At 44.3% G+C, this 18,010-nt stretch overlaps 1 protein-coding gene across 1 annotated transcript in view; it reads left to right on the top strand.

The window, feature by feature from the left end:
* The first annotated feature begins 257 nt into the window (after positions 1 to 257).
* LOC104078448 (sodium/hydrogen exchanger 2-like) overlaps positions 258 to 18,010 on the top strand; it is a 28,925-nt gene continuing 11,172 nt past the window's right edge. Inside the window, 7 exon segments of the mRNA XM_009580094.1 lie at positions 258 to 534; positions 1,992 to 2,455; positions 2,827 to 2,996; positions 2,998 to 3,069; positions 7,799 to 8,016; positions 11,775 to 11,971; positions 16,589 to 16,678. Coding sequence (XP_009578389.1) covers positions 258 to 534; positions 1,992 to 2,455; positions 2,827 to 2,996; positions 2,998 to 3,069; positions 7,799 to 8,016; positions 11,775 to 11,971; positions 16,589 to 16,678 — 1,488 coding nt within the window.

Genomic DNA, 18,010 nt, shown 5'->3' with positions numbered 1-18,010 from the left:
AGGAGGAGCCTCTGCCTGTTTGGGCACGTGGTGCCAAGGCTGCGATTCTCCAGCAGGGTCTCCCACCTGGAAACTAATGGACCGGGGAGGAGAGTCAGCGTGAGGCGGAGCGGTTGCTCCTCTCTTTGCAGCAACCCAAGCAACGAGGGCGAGCCGAGCTCTGCTGTCTCCGGCAGCGCTCCCAACCGCTCGCCCGCACCGGTGAGAGTGGGAGCAGCCAGCGGCCAAATCCCCGCGGCAGACGGCTTCCAGGGCAAATGGAGCAGCGGAGGCCACGGTGCAAAGCTGCAGCTGCTGTCCTCGCTGGGTCCTTGCTCTCCTCCGTCCTCCAAGCCACCAGGGTCAGAGCCCTGCAAGGCTCCCCGCCGAAGCCGCTGCTGGAGGACGTGATCCCGGAGAACATCAGCTGGGCTGCCGAGGAAGCCCAGGGCAACGAATCCTCAGAGCACGCGTTTTTCTCTCTGGATTATCAACATGTTCAAGTCCCCTTTGAAATCACTCTCTGGATCATGCTCGCATCCTTGGCCAAAATAGGTAAGGCATCTTGAGAGGGTGAGGAAGGACGGGGGTCCCCGTGGGGATGATGGGGGCAGGGGTGGCTTTTGCTTCACCTCTTCCCCGATCTTGGAGCCTGAGATAACGTGCCAAGTCCTAAGGGTGCACATATTGTGTGCCAGACATACTGCATGCACGGAAAATAACTACCCAGGTGCATTTTAGGTTGGAAATCTTTGTTTTCCATCTAGAAGTTCACACCTGTGGTGGTGTTGCTATTAGAAGGAAAACTATCAGGGTTTCCAGGAATTTTATTTAACTGCAGTACACACCAAGGTGTGCATTCATCTCGATTAGCTTGCCAGATACACCATCATCTTCATCTTAAAATGAAGACTCCTTGGCCTTAAAAAAGGGCTGCATCTGGCCAGCCGCAAGGAATAATTCAGTCCATGTGCAGGGTGTTACACAGCCTAAAATAAAATCTCTCTGCATCAAGGAGGTTGTCTGTGTAACAACACCTAAGAAATTATATTTTGTAAAACTTGGACCTGTCTTTTTTTTTTCTGCAAAACTGGGCATAGGAAAGTGGAAATTATATATTCTTTTTTTTTTTTTCTCCAGGAATTGTGATTGCTTCTGTTAAATTACTGCTATAAAAGCTATTTTATAGCATTTTTTCTTCTATTTTTTTCCTCAGAAGGGAGAAGTCTTGGAGATTATATCAGAATTTCTTTCCGATGGAAACGGTCTTTTTGTTTCGCTATTCTGCATATTATATGATGAGATCTCAACTCTATTAACATGCATGAAGAAATAATAGTGATCACAGAGGTTTTTTTTTCTTATTATTCCTATTCCGGTTGGGTTTGTTTCAGTTACTTTCTTTTGATAACTCACCTTGAGTACTTGGTAGTGGTTGTCAGCATTTCTCTCTAACACTGGGTGTTGCACAAGACTGGCTGGCTTGATTGGACTTTTTTCAATGTTGCCTTTAGCTTTAAGTGATAGTGATTAAATAATATTAGAAGTGACATAATTTATAATTAATGAGAATGCTTTTTCTGAATTTTTTGATGTATGCAATCTGTATTGTGTTTAAAGTGAGCAGTTGCTATTTACATTAGTGCTGAAGATGGCATGCTAACTAGATTACATCATAAATAATGCCAAATAACTTTTATTTATGTAGATTATTTATTCCATTTGTCTATTACCTAAAAATATATCTTGAACTTTATGCTATGATGAAATGCAGTCTGAACCAACAGTAGTTTTAGAAAGTTTGGTATTTTCAGTAACCTTTCAGTTTTTCTACCCAATTTCTGATTGAGTGACTTCACCCTAATGGTGTGCATTTATTAGTACTACTCCAAAGCGTTGCCTGCTGAAGCTCGTGGAGCTTCCTCACCCCAGCGAGGAGCTGGTTGGTGCTTTTGAGCCAGTTTGGGCTAATGAGATAATACTTTTTTTTTTTCCTATTCATCCCCTTCCAGGGTTTCATCTATATAACAAGCTGCCTTCTGTCGTTCCCGAAAGCTGTTTATTGATATTTGTAGGACTCATCATGGGGGGAATCATCTATGGCTTAAATGACAAGTCACCGCCTGTTATGGACAGCGACATCTTCTTCCTCTACCTGCTGCCACCCATCGTCCTTGATGCAGGGTACTTCATGCCCAGCCGTCCCTTTTTTGAGAACATCGGCACTATCCTCCTCTACGCAGTCGTGGGGACGGTATGGAACGTGTTTGGGATCGGCTTTTCCCTGTACGGGATCTGCCAGGTGAAAGCCTTTCGCCTGCAGGACGTGTCGTTGCTCCACAACCTCCTGTTCGGCAGCCTGATCGCCGCCGTGGATCCCGTGGCGGTGTTGGCGGTCTTTGAAGAGATACACGTCAATGAAAAGCTACACATTTTGGTCTTCGGTGAATCGCTCCTGAATGACGCGGTGACGGTGGTAAGGACTAGCCTTTATTTTGAGTATTTAATGTTCAGAGGAAGGATGCTCTGGTGCTGAGAGGTGGGACGCGAGATCTGCAGAGGGAAGAGGCGTCAACAGCCTCTTCTAGCAGAGGACTCCTGGTCCGCTCCTCTGGCCTGAGGTCCTGAGAAGCTTTCAGGTGAACATCCCTTTGGCTGTGTGTCTGGAGATAGAGATGCACGTGAGTGCCACAGCACTGCCCTGGTAGCAGCCTGACCTCGAGAGAAGGACGCTGACCCTGCACTGGCAGAAATCCCAGCAGCGTATTTTAGTGTCATTGCTACGTATGGCCATGTCCGGTGAATGTCTTGTTAACGGCTGTTTTTCCTTTCTCATTTTTCACCCAGGTGCTCTACAAGCTATTTCGATCTTTCTGTGAAATGCCAGCCATCAAAAGTGTGGATGTTTTTGCTGGAGTTGGAAAATTCTTTGTGGTTGGGCTAGGCGGAGTTTTAGTAGGTCTTATTTTTGGGCTGACCGCTGCCTTTACTACGCGATTCACCAAGGATATCCGTGTTTTTCTTCGTCTTCCTGTACAGCTATCTTTCCTACCTCACTGCCGAAATGTTTCACCTTTCGGGGATCGTGGCGTAAGTATGTCCCAGGATCTCATCTGTCCAGGGAAGCTTTCTGGCTATAGTTACTGAAAAGTGTCAGAAAAAGTTTTAAAGTAAGTTTGCGTAGTTGGAAATCCGTGTATGGCAGCGAACAGCGAGTATAAAAGCCCGTGGAAGAGCTGAGAGGTGTAACCCCGTTTCACGCATTGCACGATTACACGTCAATGGTAACGGCTGCAAGTCACAAGCAATCCAGATGACTACTGCTGGGCCAGCTTCAGATGGCTGATCGGTTTATGCAGGTTATTGAGGAATGCTTATTTGAGCTCCGTGTTTTTCATTTAGAAACCCTGAATGTTCAAGCCGCGAGATGTCTAGTGGGTTTGGCAGAGCCAGAAGAGGCTTTCTTGGCATATTTTGTTGTTTTCCATGTGTGGCCCAGTTAAAACTAACATTTGAAGAGCTGCAAGGAGTATTTAATCAAATCCTCAGAAAGGTTTGGTCGGAGTTTACAGCACGTCTGTTCTAGCACCCTTCTCCAGACCTGCGTGCCCATTTGGGTGGTGGCCCCAAAGGCGTGCTGAGGCAGACCTTACGGTGACGGAGCAGAGTGATGGGGTGGGAGCTGTGTATCCCCGACGGAGCTGAAGCCTGGAAATATTCCTACTGTTCGGGAGTGGCGGGCTCAGATGGAAACCTCTGCTTTGGAGATTCAGACTTACTGCCAGGAGTTGTTCAGACACAGCTCGTGAGTTTGGTCTCCTGGGTGAGGGTGTCATCCATCATCTCTCTGTCTCCTGTAACGTTTGAAATCTGCTGACCAATTTCAGCCAAATTTGTCAGAGATGAAGGTTTCAAAGGTGCTAAACCCAAACTGCCTGCAATTTACTACAGCACAGTCAGTCCTATACACTCTTCAATCTAAAAACCACTTTAGAGCACTGAAGGGTTTACTCTGTGAAGCTTTTGTACAACCAGGGTGTGGCAACACGGGGCAGACGAGGACTGCCTGTGTCCTGCAGCCGAGTCCCACGCTGTATCAGACACCATCTCGCATATTCCCATGCAACTTTTTGGATCAGCAAAGAGAAGGTATTTGTTTCTGTAAATTCAGTCTTTCACAAATTGTAACTTGTAGATAATACAGTTAACTTATTTTGCTTTTTATTGGGTAGGTCTTTCAATACAATGAATAATTTTGGGCCAGATCCTTCGGTTTTGAGAGGTAACTGAGCTTTGGGCTTACCTCCTGTGTTTCACTTGCAGAGCAGGCGCTGAGAAAAAAGTAGATATAATAATCCTAATGGTCAAAGAAAGCTCACCTGGGAAAGCAGAGACAGATGAAAAACAGAGTGACCCTGTCCTTCTGGTTTCTGTGGGCTGATATCTGTTGCAGTTGGTTCTCCTGCCTAAACTAAGTCAGCTGGTGCTGAGGATCACAACCAACTATTTAATATTTCCCTGAAGGCTATAAAGTGCACTCAGACTGCATTGATAGCTACAGTGTAAACAACTGTAAATCTGATAATAATGAAGATAAAAAGAAAATAAAAAATTAAGTCAGGTACCAGCTAGACCCAGGAGTATCTGGAGATCTATTTTAAAACTAATGATACCGCTTTGGGTAGAAACCATTCCTATATCTTGCAGATTTTTTTTCTTCGAGTGGTTAATAGGAGCAATATTCTAGCATTACTGAAAACAATTCTAGCTGTGGGAATAGGTAAGAGAAAGCCTATTTATAGGAGTGTGAGACAGAACAGTGAAATAAATATGCTGCATAATCATCACGGAGCAGAAAACATTCCATCCTAATGGTGTCTCCTTCTATCAATCACAATCTAATGTACCCATTATGGAACCCATTTTCTATTCTTGTGAATAATGCATTGTTTCTAAGGCAAAACAACTGCAAAGGCAGCTGATTCCTGCACTGCTGGTCTTATAATTGCCAGATTATAAATGCCTCTTTTATATATCTTGATTTCAAACAATTCATTCATTTGTGACCAGGGAATACTGTATTATAAGAAGCAGATCTTGGCAGTTTGTTTCTTTGAAAAATAAATTGCCAAAAAAATCAATTCTACATAGTCCAAAAAAAAAAAAAAATCTGTGAATGCAACCCAATCTGCTAAACAGCTCTGCAAATTTTTTTTTAGTTTGGTTTCTTTTTTCTTCCCCCCGTGCCCTAGTGGCAGTGCCCATCTTTGAAGCTGCGACAGAACAGGTCGGGTTTATTCCCTGTCTGTGAATCTGGTGTGAACCCATATCCCTTTCCCCAGGAGTGTTCCCAAACCATGGCTCTGGAAGTCACTTCCCATAAATACTTGTTGGATTTCTTAGTTCCTAGCTGGAACTATTTTATCCACTATTTATTGAGGCAGATACAGAAACAGAAGAAATTTTTTTTTTTTTTAGCCTGTGGTTCAATCCCTGTTACTCTTTCTGGCTCGGTGCTTTATGCAAAGTGGGTCAGTCTGAAAAGGATAACTCAAAAAAGACTGATTTCAGAATATTTTAAGTATTGGTACATTTTCTTAGGAGAAGGAAGATGAAAAAGGGGTTTGAATCCTGGCCTCATGCTGCTGGATAAACCGGGATCTCTTTCCCCAGTAAGAGCATTGTGGCTTTTCTGAATCTGACCTTTTGTATCCTGTGCCTTTACTACAAGTCCTCCCCCTGAAGCCCAGGTTTAATTTAAAACCCAAATGTTTCTTTCTCCTTCAAAAAATGTATGGCTTTTCATGGCAATGAGGATAAACAAATACCAATTATTTTTAAATGAAAGAAATAGAAATGTGTGTGGTTTTGTTTTTTCTTTTGTTTGTTTGAATGCAAAGCCCAGTAATCAGCAACTCGCAGGGGGTGGAAGTGCATCTTCATTTGAAAAAGTTGGGGTTTTTTTCCCTTTGTGATTTCTTATTTGTTGTTCCAACTGAATATCTGATAAGTATTTTCCCATAATACTGTTGCTGATTTTCTTAGTGCTTTAAGTAGGGCAGAAATTAATGTAGCTCTTGGTCCGACCATAGATGCAGAGTTGTGGCAGTGAAGAAGTGTTAGTGATTCACTGACGAGCCAAAAGGAAAGCGGCCCTTACTCCGCTTTTGTTAGCAGCGGTGCAGGTCAGGAGCAGCAATGCAGTGGCCGACAGCGTCTTCCTGAAATAAATCAATAGCTGTGGAGGAGAGAATCGGGGTCTTTGGTTTCATACAGGTTATAAAACCACAACCAGAGCACCGTCAGCTCTGCCCAGCTGCAAACTGTTCTGTTCGCCGGGGCAACCCTGGGTTTTTTCCATAAAAGCCCAAATAATGCAAATAATCTCCTCTGTGAAATTCTGGGGTTAAATGTGATGTTTTCACTGCAAAGCAGTAGTTGCAGGGCTGTTTGCTGAATAGCTTAGAGGTTACATTATGGATAATGTGCTGCGGAGGCCACCGCCTACCTTAACACCTGTTTGCATCTATATGGGTCACTTACCTGTCCTGGTCACAGCGGGTGTTTAAAGTCAGTCTGCCAGACCCAGGTGCACTTCTGCAAGCTGAGGATCTACTTCTCTGTGGGCTTGTCTGCATGTAATATAATGCAAAGAAAGTTACCGTGATGTCTCCTGTGAAAGGAATTTTTAATGCAATAAAACTCCATGTGGATGGCCTTACCAAATACCAATGGAAATCAGATCCTGGAAACGTAAAGCCGTTTTGCTATTGCTGGTACAATATTTAGAACAAAATGTTTCTGTCCAGGTTAAAATATAAAAAAATGGAGCTTCGACTCTTTGAGCACGCAATTGTTTTGACCTTCTAAGACTGCTGGCCTGAAAATGTATTGATTTGAAAAGCTGATGAATCAGGCTAACCACATGTACCCTGTAACTTGAAGAACCAATTATCCATGAAAAATTGCAAGGCAGAAGTTTTAATTGGTACTGCATGCTTCTGAAGTGACCTTGGATATGGGATACCCGCGGAGGTCAGATGTTCTGACTACAGCAACAGCATTTCTTGGCTTATTGTGCAGCCTTAAGAGTGTGCTTGAGCTTATTGTCTCTTGGTTGCATGGAGCCAATGGCTTCCTAGCTGTGCCCAAATAATATAGAGCGCAAGTCCAGTCAGGCTTAGAAATATACGGGGTGAGGTACGTCGTATGCTTGAGTTTCTCCAACTTCAGATCAGCTTTGGTTCCTTGGGTGAAGGAATACAGCATTCGGGCTGCTCTTAAACTACACCGATTCAGAGTCCTACAAGAATCTGCTGTAGTGACCAGATATCAGCCAACCTCACAGGAGTCCTATTTACACATTTCTCATGCCGAGAAACAAGTCTCCCATTCCCTCAACTGTCTTTCTGTCATCCGGGCAAAATTGGTAGTGTGGGCTTCTACGCATGAAACTCTTCAGCCCAGATGGTTAGAATTTGGCAAAGTTAAAGAACTGAAAACAGTGTGTTGTGATGGGACGAGTTGGGTGTGGTGAATCGTAGGTATTGCTGTGTGGCTGTGCTAAATGCAATAGATGGTGAGTTGTTTATCTGTTAGAAAACAGATTCCGACAGTCTGGTCAATGTATATAGTATCTTATTGTCCTGGTGGTCCTCCTGATATTATTGGACTGATGTAGGAAGCGAATCACTACCCAGTGAGATGTCCGCAAACATCTAAGACTTGATGAAGCCTATTTTTTCTTTTGTAAATGACAATGTGTCGATTTTGTGTGCTTAAGTAGAAAAAATCTTTTTGTTTGTTTTCATTTTCTCAGCATCATTGCTTGTGCCATGGGCATGAAACGTTACGTGGAGGCCAACATCTCTCTGAAGTCTCACACCACAGTCAAATACTTCATGAAGATGTGGAGCAGTGTTAGTGATACCCTCATCTTCATCTTTCTTGGAGTTTCCACCATTGGAGAAAATCATGAGTGGAACTGGCCTTACATTTGCTTCACTGTCATTTTCTGTCTCATTTGGAGAGCACTAGGTAAGGTGAAATGATAGATTTTATTTTTTCATATGTATTATTATTTATGGGAGTGAAAAATGTGATTCCATTAAATGAGAGAATGTTCCTGCCCCCACCATCATTCTTTCCTGCTCGCTCTGTGTGTGTGGTTATCCCAGATGTGAATGCAAGGACTGCAGTGGGACACCCCAGCTGATGCTTCCCTCCTCCTCCATCACTTGCTCAATAGCAAGTCTTGCATTTTACTGCAATTTCTTGGTCTGTGCACTCACCATAGACAGCACTGGTGCTAAATAGAAATTCTCATGACGTCTATTTTATCGATACCTCTGTCTTAGACCCTCCTCTGATTGCCATGATCTCCTCTTCCATTTCAGTGTATCTTAGTCCCTTGGTATTATCTTCACGATAGGAGGGAGATTGTAAGTACCTAGCTTGGGATCAGAGAGCCGTGTAAAACCATGGGGCCTCTGACTGCGTATTCTGAGTTGCAGAGATTTAAGGGATTAAATTCGTAACAAGTTTGTGTACAGCAGCATCCTTAAATGGGAAACTGGAGGAACCTTCAAACAGCTGCCCCCGGAGATGCTGTTCTGCTTTACAGAAGACAGAACTGAGAGAATCAGGGAATTGTTGAGGTTGGCAGGGACCTCTTGAGATCATCTGGTCCAACCTCCTGCTTGAGCAGGGTCACCTAGGCAGGACTGTGTCCAGACGGCTTTTGATTATCTCCATGGACGGAGGCTCTACGACCTCCCTGGGAAACCTATTGCAGTGTTTGACCAACCTCACAGTAAAAAAGTGACCAAGACTTAGCGATAACAAGAGGAAGTGAGCTATGCATGAAAATACTCTCCTGATAATTATGGCTAAAGATAATAGTCTTGAGCTCAGTTATGATGAAAACCTGAGTCCTGGTCCCAGAATACTGTGGGATCCCATTTTCACGTGTTGTAAATGACCAGAGAAATAGATGCACTGCTTTACCGTTGTCCCCAGTTGTATCTTGCGCTGATTTGGTGTTCAGAGAGGCTGATTCTCCGTTGCCTCGTATAGTGTGCAGTCACTGTCACCTAAGCGAGTGCAGAGTGCCTACCTTCTCATCTAGGGATGGTTTTATATATTAACTATATCTGCAAATATAACAGAGCACACATTTTGGCAAAGAATTTGAGAGCTAAAAAACATTTGACAAGATTTATGTTTACAAACCACTGAATCAGAGTGAACTCAAATTTGATAGACACTTCAAGAAATTGCTTAAATAGAATAGGCCATGATTAGCAAGACATAGCAGAATGGGTTTTATTAGCTGTTAATACATGCCAAGGTTTGTTTTAATAACTGTGCACCATAAATGCACTTGGAAACATGCTTATTAATCAGTTGTGTGTACATTCAAATGTTTTATTACGATTAAGTGGTTTTTCCTTAAATTATTTGCTCAAATGAAAAGAAGTTCTAAGTCAGTTTCAGTTCAAAAATTCTTCATTGCAAGACATAAGGAACATGGTAACATTACAAAAGCACACCGAAAATCCTCTGGCTCTCTAAACACAGCTCTCCTGATGGCACTCTCAAATCACACGGCACATTATTAGAGAAGGGCTCAGCGCTGCAGCCAGGAAAGAAAACCCTCTTTCCATTCAAAATCCCCCTTGAATTAAATAAGAAGACGCAAACCAGGGCTGAAAATCATCTTGCGCGTCTGATCCTGAATCGGGTGTCCCTTTTCTGCAGCACCTTGCTGGAGAGCCGTAGGTGTGCCGGGAGGACGCGAGCTGGGCAGGGTGCTGCACGAAGCTGGGCTGGGAAACTCCTGCTGTGGAGGTGGTGGTTGAGATTAGACCCCGACCTGCTCAGACCCGTCCAGCAGCTCTGGATGTGCTCAAGGCAGGGATCCAGAAATGGGAGGCACCCATAGAGGTTGCTTGCAGGGATTGGGGACTTTTGGGTTGGCAGTGCTGGGGTTAGTGTGTAAGCTGTACTCTAGTCCTTTACTGGACCCTCCCAGTGCTCTTAAATGAGAAATGGTTCTGCTGAAGCCTGGGCGCTGGCATTACTTTGATATAAGAGAGAGCATCTAAAAAGCAAAATACCTTAATTGCATGACAGCACTAGTATTCTACTGTTAACCAAGCACGAGGGAGATTTCCTTCTGCGCTTTCTAAGGTGTATCTCCAGAAGAAAACATATTCTGCTCAAAATGATTAATTGTATGTCATCTCTTGGAGCAAACTGGCCTTGAATTAGTTTAGCGAATGCTAATAATAATTTATGAGGAAGGATTAAATTAAGACAAAGGCCAGGATATCAACTCAAGTAAATTTTGTTCCTTTAAATCATCGGCACTGCCTGAGCTTTACTGTAGCTGCAGATGTGATCTGAGGTATGCCTTTTCTTTTTTTTTTAAGTTACAAAGAACCTTGAAACCGAAGTACTTCACATCTGCTGGTCTGGGCACCAGCTCCACGGAGCTCCAGAGATGGCGAAGGTGTTGGAAGGTTCAGCTAATTGAGTTCCCCATTCCTAAACATCCCCAGCTTTTTGTTTTCTTCAAACCGGTCTGATGTGCAATCAAAGTTCAGATATTTTTAGTTGTATGTGTGTGGGAAGATGTTTGATATATACAAGTGCACTATTTTTGAAGTTTATTTCTTTTACAAACACCCGTTAGAAAAGCAATAGTGATGTGAATCCAGCTAATTACTAGCAAAAGTCAGTGATAGTCTGTGTCACCGGTTCTCAAAATGGCCATTCATCTTCAGGAAATAAGATGTTTATCATATCCGTTGGTATTAAGATCACGGCTTACTGATTTAAGGCCCAACTTTTTGTACCTTTGTGCATCTGTTTATGCATTTGCAAATTACTATAAATTACATCAATTGCTGTATCGCTTTACGTAGTCTTAAACTTATGCAGTATAAATCTTTGAGTGAAAGATTTGTGAAGAAACAACATTAACACAGGCAGAATATAGCTACTTATCCAAGCTACTGCTTGGAAACTTTTGGAAATTGGAGGGTAACCTGTGGCTAAATTGTTGCTGGTGGTTTGTCTCGAGAGCATTTGTAATCCAAGCAATTCTATCATTTGTTATCACCAATTACAATAAATCAATTAATATTTCAATTCTGTTCTAGGAATCTGGCTCCGTATCATTATACGAGTAAAGTTTCAGCTGGCACATGACCATAGAATTGCCCTAAACGCTTTAATTAACCACCATCAAAATAAATGTGCTAATACATCCTATGTTGCCAATAGTTATTGCTTGTTCGGTATTTAGCTGATGCTTAACACCGAGTCAGCAGGTAAACGGTATGTTCTGGGGATCCGCGGTCGTGGGAGCGGGATGACACTAAAACTCCCCTGCAGAGTTCCGAGTCCTTCTGAAGGAAACTCTGGTTTCCCACTGGACTGTGATAAGCCCAAGGCTGAGTTAAAAACCAGGAGGATTTGCTACAAGGTGAGCTACCTAAAATTTTATAGTCGTACAAACCCCCAGAACTGTGGCCAGTCAATGGTAATCCCCCAAACCCGAAATGCGTTGGGGATTAATTTTTATCTGAACAAATCAAATGCAAACCTCTTGGACCAGGCTGGAAGAAAAGCCCTTCTCCAGTGGCATATTGGGAATATACCACCTTGGGCCCTGGCCAGTTCCTCGCGATTGGTGTTTACCAGTTCAGTAAAATATATAATAAGATTATGAGTTTTATCTAATTGCTCTTTTTGTTTGACATGCTCCCATCTTCTTTCCTGCTTTTCAGGGGTTCTTGTGCTGACTTTCTTTGTGAACAGATTTCACGTGAACACCATCACCAGCAAAGACCAATTCATTATAGCATACGGGGGTCTCCGAGGAGCCATTTGTTTCTCTTTGGTTTTCTTGCTTCCTGACTTTCACAGAAAGAAGCTCTTCATTGCAGCAACAACTGTTGTCATCCTCTTCACCGTGTTCATACAGGTAAAAAAATCACGGTGTCGCCAGCAGATGTAAAGAATGAGCATGATTTGTTTTCCAAACAAATAACTTTCCCTCCATCGAGTGGTTAGGTATATAAAAATTTAAAATTATTACTGAAAGAGGCAGAAGGTGTGAGAATATGTCACACGTTCATGAGGTTGACCAGCACTTGCTGACTTACAACATGAGCTGTAGCGTTTTCCATGATAACTTGTCCCATCCTTGATCTGGTCCATCCGTATTAGGGTAGCAATGGTGAAAATTGTGAAGAATGATGCTGGCATAGGTTTCCTCTCTGAAGTAGTGCTTTTACGTGTTTTATGTGAGAGCAAAGCCAACACAAATCAACCTCTACAACTAGTTTGCTGTTTGAGCAAGGTAAGAACCACTTGTTATTGTAGGCCTTGTCATAAAATGAAATGCTACCTGAGCCATGCAGTAATGAAGGTCAGTTTTCCTGATCCCAAAGGTGAGAAGATGGAAGATACTGGAGATACTCCAAACCCTCTGAACGTGGGCAGCAAGAATTTTAAGAGGTTTATGGTTTGGTTGTCTCAATTTTGGTAGTTCACAAATGGGACAATTTAAAGGGACGTAATTTTGCAGGAGTGACTTCTTAACGCTTTATGAGAATGAGTTCCATTTTATTGGGGCATCCAACAGCTGAAGCAACAACAGTCATTAGTTGTTTAACCAAATATTTTGTATATACGTTTGAGATGTTTTCACATTTGTGCAGCAAAGCAGCTGCAATTATTTTATGATGATGCAGCAGGAAGGGGATTGCTTTAACTCTTCCACTAGAAAAAAAATTTGGGTGTGTTACTTGTTATAAAAGCAAGGAAAATCAGAAGCAAATAAAAATGTCATAGCACATTTGATTTATTTGCCTCTAATTTTTCTTTTATAACTGATCCCTAAGCCCTGTTGCTACCTGCTTTCTCCTTCTGCCCTAGTGATTCTTGGGTTGTTTCCTACCCAGTGGGAAAGCTTCTGCAAGCGAGTGCAACCTGCCCAGATCATGGGGTGGCTGTGGACGTGTTAACCCCCCGCTGCCATGGTCGGAGAGGGAGGTGGACCCTCACAGCACTGGTTGCTCTGAGATATTGGGTTTCTTGTTTAAAGCACGAATGTACTTTTTTTTTTTTAAGACTGATTTCTGCTGTGGGTGTTTTTGCAAAGCCCAATCCTATAGAAAAGCTGTAGGAGCATCTGCAGCTTGAGCAGCTCCTGGGGAGCATATGGAAGGTGCCACATCACCCCCGCCTGCCGTTGCATAGCGGGCAAGGACCCAGGCTGGTCAGCCTGCAGCTGGGGCAGGGGCAGAACTTGGTGCCGGTATTGCTCTCCTTACTAATATGCTTTCATTTTTCACGGATTCTTAATTAGCACCCCTCCAGGCGCACGGTGGAGAGAGGTTTTCTCTCCCGAGGGCGCAGGGGTTGCGGTGAAGCCCTGCTCGGGGGGAGCGGGCGGCAGCTCTCGGCATCGCTGTGACATCTAGCGGTAACACCGCTCCCGCAGCCTTCTGCCGGCTGAAGGGTTCCATGTGTCTCCCTGCTCTTCTCCGCCCAGCAGCAAGTCTGGCAGGGCGAGGCTCCTTTCGGGGTTTCTCTGAAATGCACCTTTTAGTTCACCTGGAAAACGCCGTCACGTTTGGAGGAGGATGTGGTGCGAAAATTGGGGTCGCCCGGTCCCGAAGTGAGCAAGGCTGATGTCTAACCTGGTGTGCTCGATCCCAAAAAGTTAAGAGTGGGTCTCCATAGGGCTGAAGCAAGTGGGATGGGGGTCTGGGAAAGACGCCGTGCGGAAAAGCTCCCCGGGAGCCCCTGCTCAAGGGCACGAGGTCCATGCAGAGCTGCTGACCCCGGGCTGCCCTCGGATGGAGGGAGCAGAGCAGCTCCTGGGGCTTTGGGAGATGATGGGTCTCGGTGACAGCTGCCCCATGGCTGAGCATCACCCCGCGAGAGCAAACTCCTTCCACTTGGCCTCCCTGAACCCCTCAGGTGTGAGTGTTGGGCACTTGAGCAATGTGGAGTGTTGGGGTTGACTCTCTGCTTCCCCACCTCCATCTAATCCACATCATGAGCTGAAAAAATGGTCAACAAGTGTGACGTGCCGATGGGCTCGGAGCTGAGACCCGCAGGGCAGCTGGACCGCGTGCAGTTTTCAGACTGAAAGGAGAAAGCAGGGGCCGGGGGTAGGGGGAGCGTACTTAGTTGGAGGTTGACAAGTTTTAAGATGCAAATGTGGGTCAGAAATTGAAAAGATACGGTCACTAGGCACGTCCGCTCATGCAGAGACGCTCTCGAGTCTCAGACAAAGGTTGTTCTAAGGCAGCAGCTCCATTCTGCCGAGGCTTCGGAAAACCCTTCCCAGGACCGGGAAAAGGGCTTTTGTGTAACCTCAAAGCTCAACTGGTGATGTCATCTCCATGCGAAAGGGTGAGAGTTAAACAGGGTCCCCCATGGGTACGTGTCGGCGGGGCGACCCCTTGACCTTCAGCCATTCAGCGGGAACACAGCATCTACAACGACAGACTTTGCCCAGGCTCCAGATACCTGCAGTGTTGCGGAGCTGAGGCCAGCACGAGAACAGAGCGGGGGGGGGGAAAGTAAACTTGCTTAAAAGCTGAACCAGAAAGATATTGCTGTAGCTCAGCACAGAAAACATAGGTAAATAAAACAGAAGCAGGTATTAAGGTGAACCTTCAGAAACCTGGGTTTGCAAAGGAGTCCTGCAGCTTCTGAAGTCCGTGGCAACTGCTGCCAGCCACATCGATGGATGCAGGATTGAAGAGTGAATATCTTTAACATCCCAGCATCCTTCGTGGTGCGTGTCACTTTGGGTGGAAAGGGCGAGTGAAATATTGGCTACAAAACAACTTCTGTGGATAGTGGACTTGGGTTTTTTTGTTGTTGTTATTTCGTGCAATAAGTTTTCTTTATATTCACAGTGATATCAATGCAGACTTGGTGGGGGGGGTCCGTGTAAAGATGGGACAGAAATTAGGGGAGAGATGATTTGGGCCCTTTTAAGCCGGTGAAGGCCAGTGAGGCATCTTGTTGGAGCACAAACCCACTTCATTTTCTTGGAAATCCTGACCACACTGTGCGAAAAGCCTCATGCTACACAGACTGATGACCAACGTGTAAGCAGTGGAGCTTGTCCATACATGGGTCTATCAGTGCATTACACAACCCAGGAAACTCATCTATTTTGGTCTAACTCAGTTGCATAAGGCTTTTCCCACAACAAGCCTGGTTAATAATTTTGGGAAGGTTGACTGAGCAATTGTCAAGTCCTCAGCGCTTCCAGGCAGGCCTGGATATGCGCCACGTAGACCAGAAAGTCCTCCAAGGAGCTGTGGGCTTGTCTGGAATGTCACAAAAAGCCCTCATTGTTCTGCCTTTCAGTGCGGTTTAAAAATTAAATACCACGTTCTCCATTTGAAGTTCACTCTCTCAGCCTATTGGCCTCTGACCTCTTCCATGAAATTGTTAGCAAATATAATAATTGTGAAGAAGTGGTTTTTTTTTTTTGTTTGCTGCCTACACTGACCTATTAGCTACTGGATCGCTGGCAGTAGAAAAACTTCGTGTGAGCCATGATAGAGCCGTCAGCATCGGGTGATGCACTTCAGATGAGTTATCCCTGGTGGGTGGAGGAGCATCACAGGGGACCTGCAGGTGTGTTGTGAAATGATGTGTGGCCTGAAATGACACATGGGATTCCCATAATGCTCCCAAGGTCAGGAAGGGCCAAAGGAATTCAGGTGTTTCTAAATTTGGGAGTCCTGGTCACAGAACTCTAAAATGCCACTTTAAAATGAAAACAAATGCAGCTGATTACCCAGTGAAGGCAAGAGACCAAATCGCATAGTCTCTGCTTAATTTTTGTAATATCTGTTATTTCTGAATTTGTGAGTTTTATGTTGTTTACTCTGAATAGCGATGCATTTTTTATTGCTATTAGCTATTAAAATGACACATTAATTGTTTCTGCAATTAAAAATGTGTTCAACTCTCCTCCGTGCCAGCATCTGTGACATTCAAAAGTCATAAACTTCAACTACTCCATCATTTTTGCTGTAAACATGTCCTAGAAAAGTCATTTCATACCGAAGCCAGACTAAGAAACGCACCACAGCAGCATTTTAGAAGTTCTCTCACGAGGCTTAAATGACATGAAAACTCTTCCCTTGACCCTTCCCACCAGGTGGATACTTTGATTAGTAAACTTAGCCACCGGCTACCCATCAAAGATCATTGGAGTAATGATCTGTGACACATAATACTCAAAAAGTTAGCAGACAAATGCTGGCGGAGGCTGTGTGCTGTGAAGTCTCAAGGACTATCATCATTTCAGGCATTTATTTGAACTTTGAACGTTTCAAGCCCCTTTCCATCTGGTAGGCTACAAGCAATAGCAAACCACAGGCTTGACCTTGAAGTTATTGGTTGACTTTTTGTGGTCTTTGTGTTGCTAGATGTGGAGAGCGGAGCATTTCTCCTCTCTGCCTACTCCCATCCTGAAGCCTGTATGTGAGCTCCTGTTGACGCTAAAACCACTTGATGTGAAGAAAGGCTGATTTTTGTGTATGTGGTTGTGCTACAGGGAACGACCATCCGTCCTCTCGTTGACTTGTTGGCTGTCAAGAGGAAAAGAGAGAGTGCTCCCACAGTGGGCGAGCAGATCCATATTCGGGTAAGTGATGCATCCATCAACACACAGCCAGAGCTTTTCAATATGCTTTGCTGATAGCAAGATGGTCCTTCTGGAATGTGGTGTGCCTCCAGGGACTCTACAGATCTGCAATTTTACCTGAATCCTCTGCAGGTCAGTCCCTTTCCAGGTTTGAAGTCCTAGGCAGCTTCCTAACCATGGGCTGTTATTTGCATTGGAATAGCAGCCACCGACTCAATCAGGCTGGTGTTGCATTAGGTGGTGCACAAACACGACAGGAAAAGATAATCACTCGCCCAAAAGTTTGTACTTGAACCTAACACCAACTTTTCTGTTTCTCTCAAGAGAGTGAAAGAAAGAAATGAGACTTGGTTGCTTTCAGGGTTGGGATCCTCCATGTGTTCACCGGTCACTTCACTGCCATCAGTTTGGATATTTTTGCAAAAAAATTTAGAAAAGGGAGGGTAAGGAAAACACTGTGTTGGAAGGAACCACTGAAGTCACCATAACCCAAAGGTGGAATTTAGTTCACCTTGCTCTCGCCATCCAAACGTTGGCCTTTCTAGTTACAGAGGGCTTCTCCAGAGAGTGGATCAACTCCATGAGAAAGCAAGGTACTCTGCACGCCTAGCTGAGGCTTTGCATTGCTGGAGGGAGGCTTGGCTGGGTCCCACCGCAATGCTCTCGGTGCACTGAGGAACAAATCAGAGAGGCTTTGCACCAGGTCTCCTTCAGTCTGAGACTTACAACCTGATAGGGAGCTGTGGCCTGGGATTTTTAATGTGGTGATACCCTGCATCCAATGTAAAATAATGTTTCTGAATCTAATTGTTTATGCCCAGTCACATTTCTGTAGGTATGGGTCCTTCAGGAATATTTTTGTCTTCTTTTTGGGCAGCTAGAAATAAAGACGTTAGGTCTGAGGACATTTATAAAAACTGTTTGGCATCCTGACAATTAGGTTGTATTACAGGGCTTTGTCTGAGGTTAACAGAACAGTTCAATAGGCTGAAGAGGCTTTTCCTAACATGAACAGAGAATACTTTCTTCTTTTGTTAGTGAGTGAATAGTAAATCATCTCTGGAAACGTGTTTATTAGCAAGTGTGAGCTGAAAATGGCTGTGTACCAATTAAGTTAAGTCGAGAAGGTAACAATGCAGATAGTTGGAAACCAGGCACGCAGTAACCAAGCAGCTTTCTTCCTCAAATTTATTTCTCCATCTGGATAGTCGGGACATTCTTGCTCTCAAGAGCGATGATCAGTGGGGGGGTCATTTGTCGGTCCACAGACCTACAGCAGCTAATAGCAATGTGAGGACTCTAAACCTGGACTGCAGGGTTGAGTGAACAGCT

Source organism: Fulmarus glacialis, unplaced genomic scaffold (genome assembly GCF_000690835.1).
Source record: "Fulmarus glacialis isolate BGI_N327 unplaced genomic scaffold, ASM69083v1 scaffold2246, whole genome shotgun sequence".
Lineage (NCBI taxonomy): Eukaryota > Metazoa > Chordata > Aves > Procellariiformes > Procellariidae > Fulmarus > Fulmarus glacialis.
The sequence above is the reverse complement of the archived record's forward strand: the minus strand, read 5'-3'. Positions and strand labels throughout refer to the sequence as shown.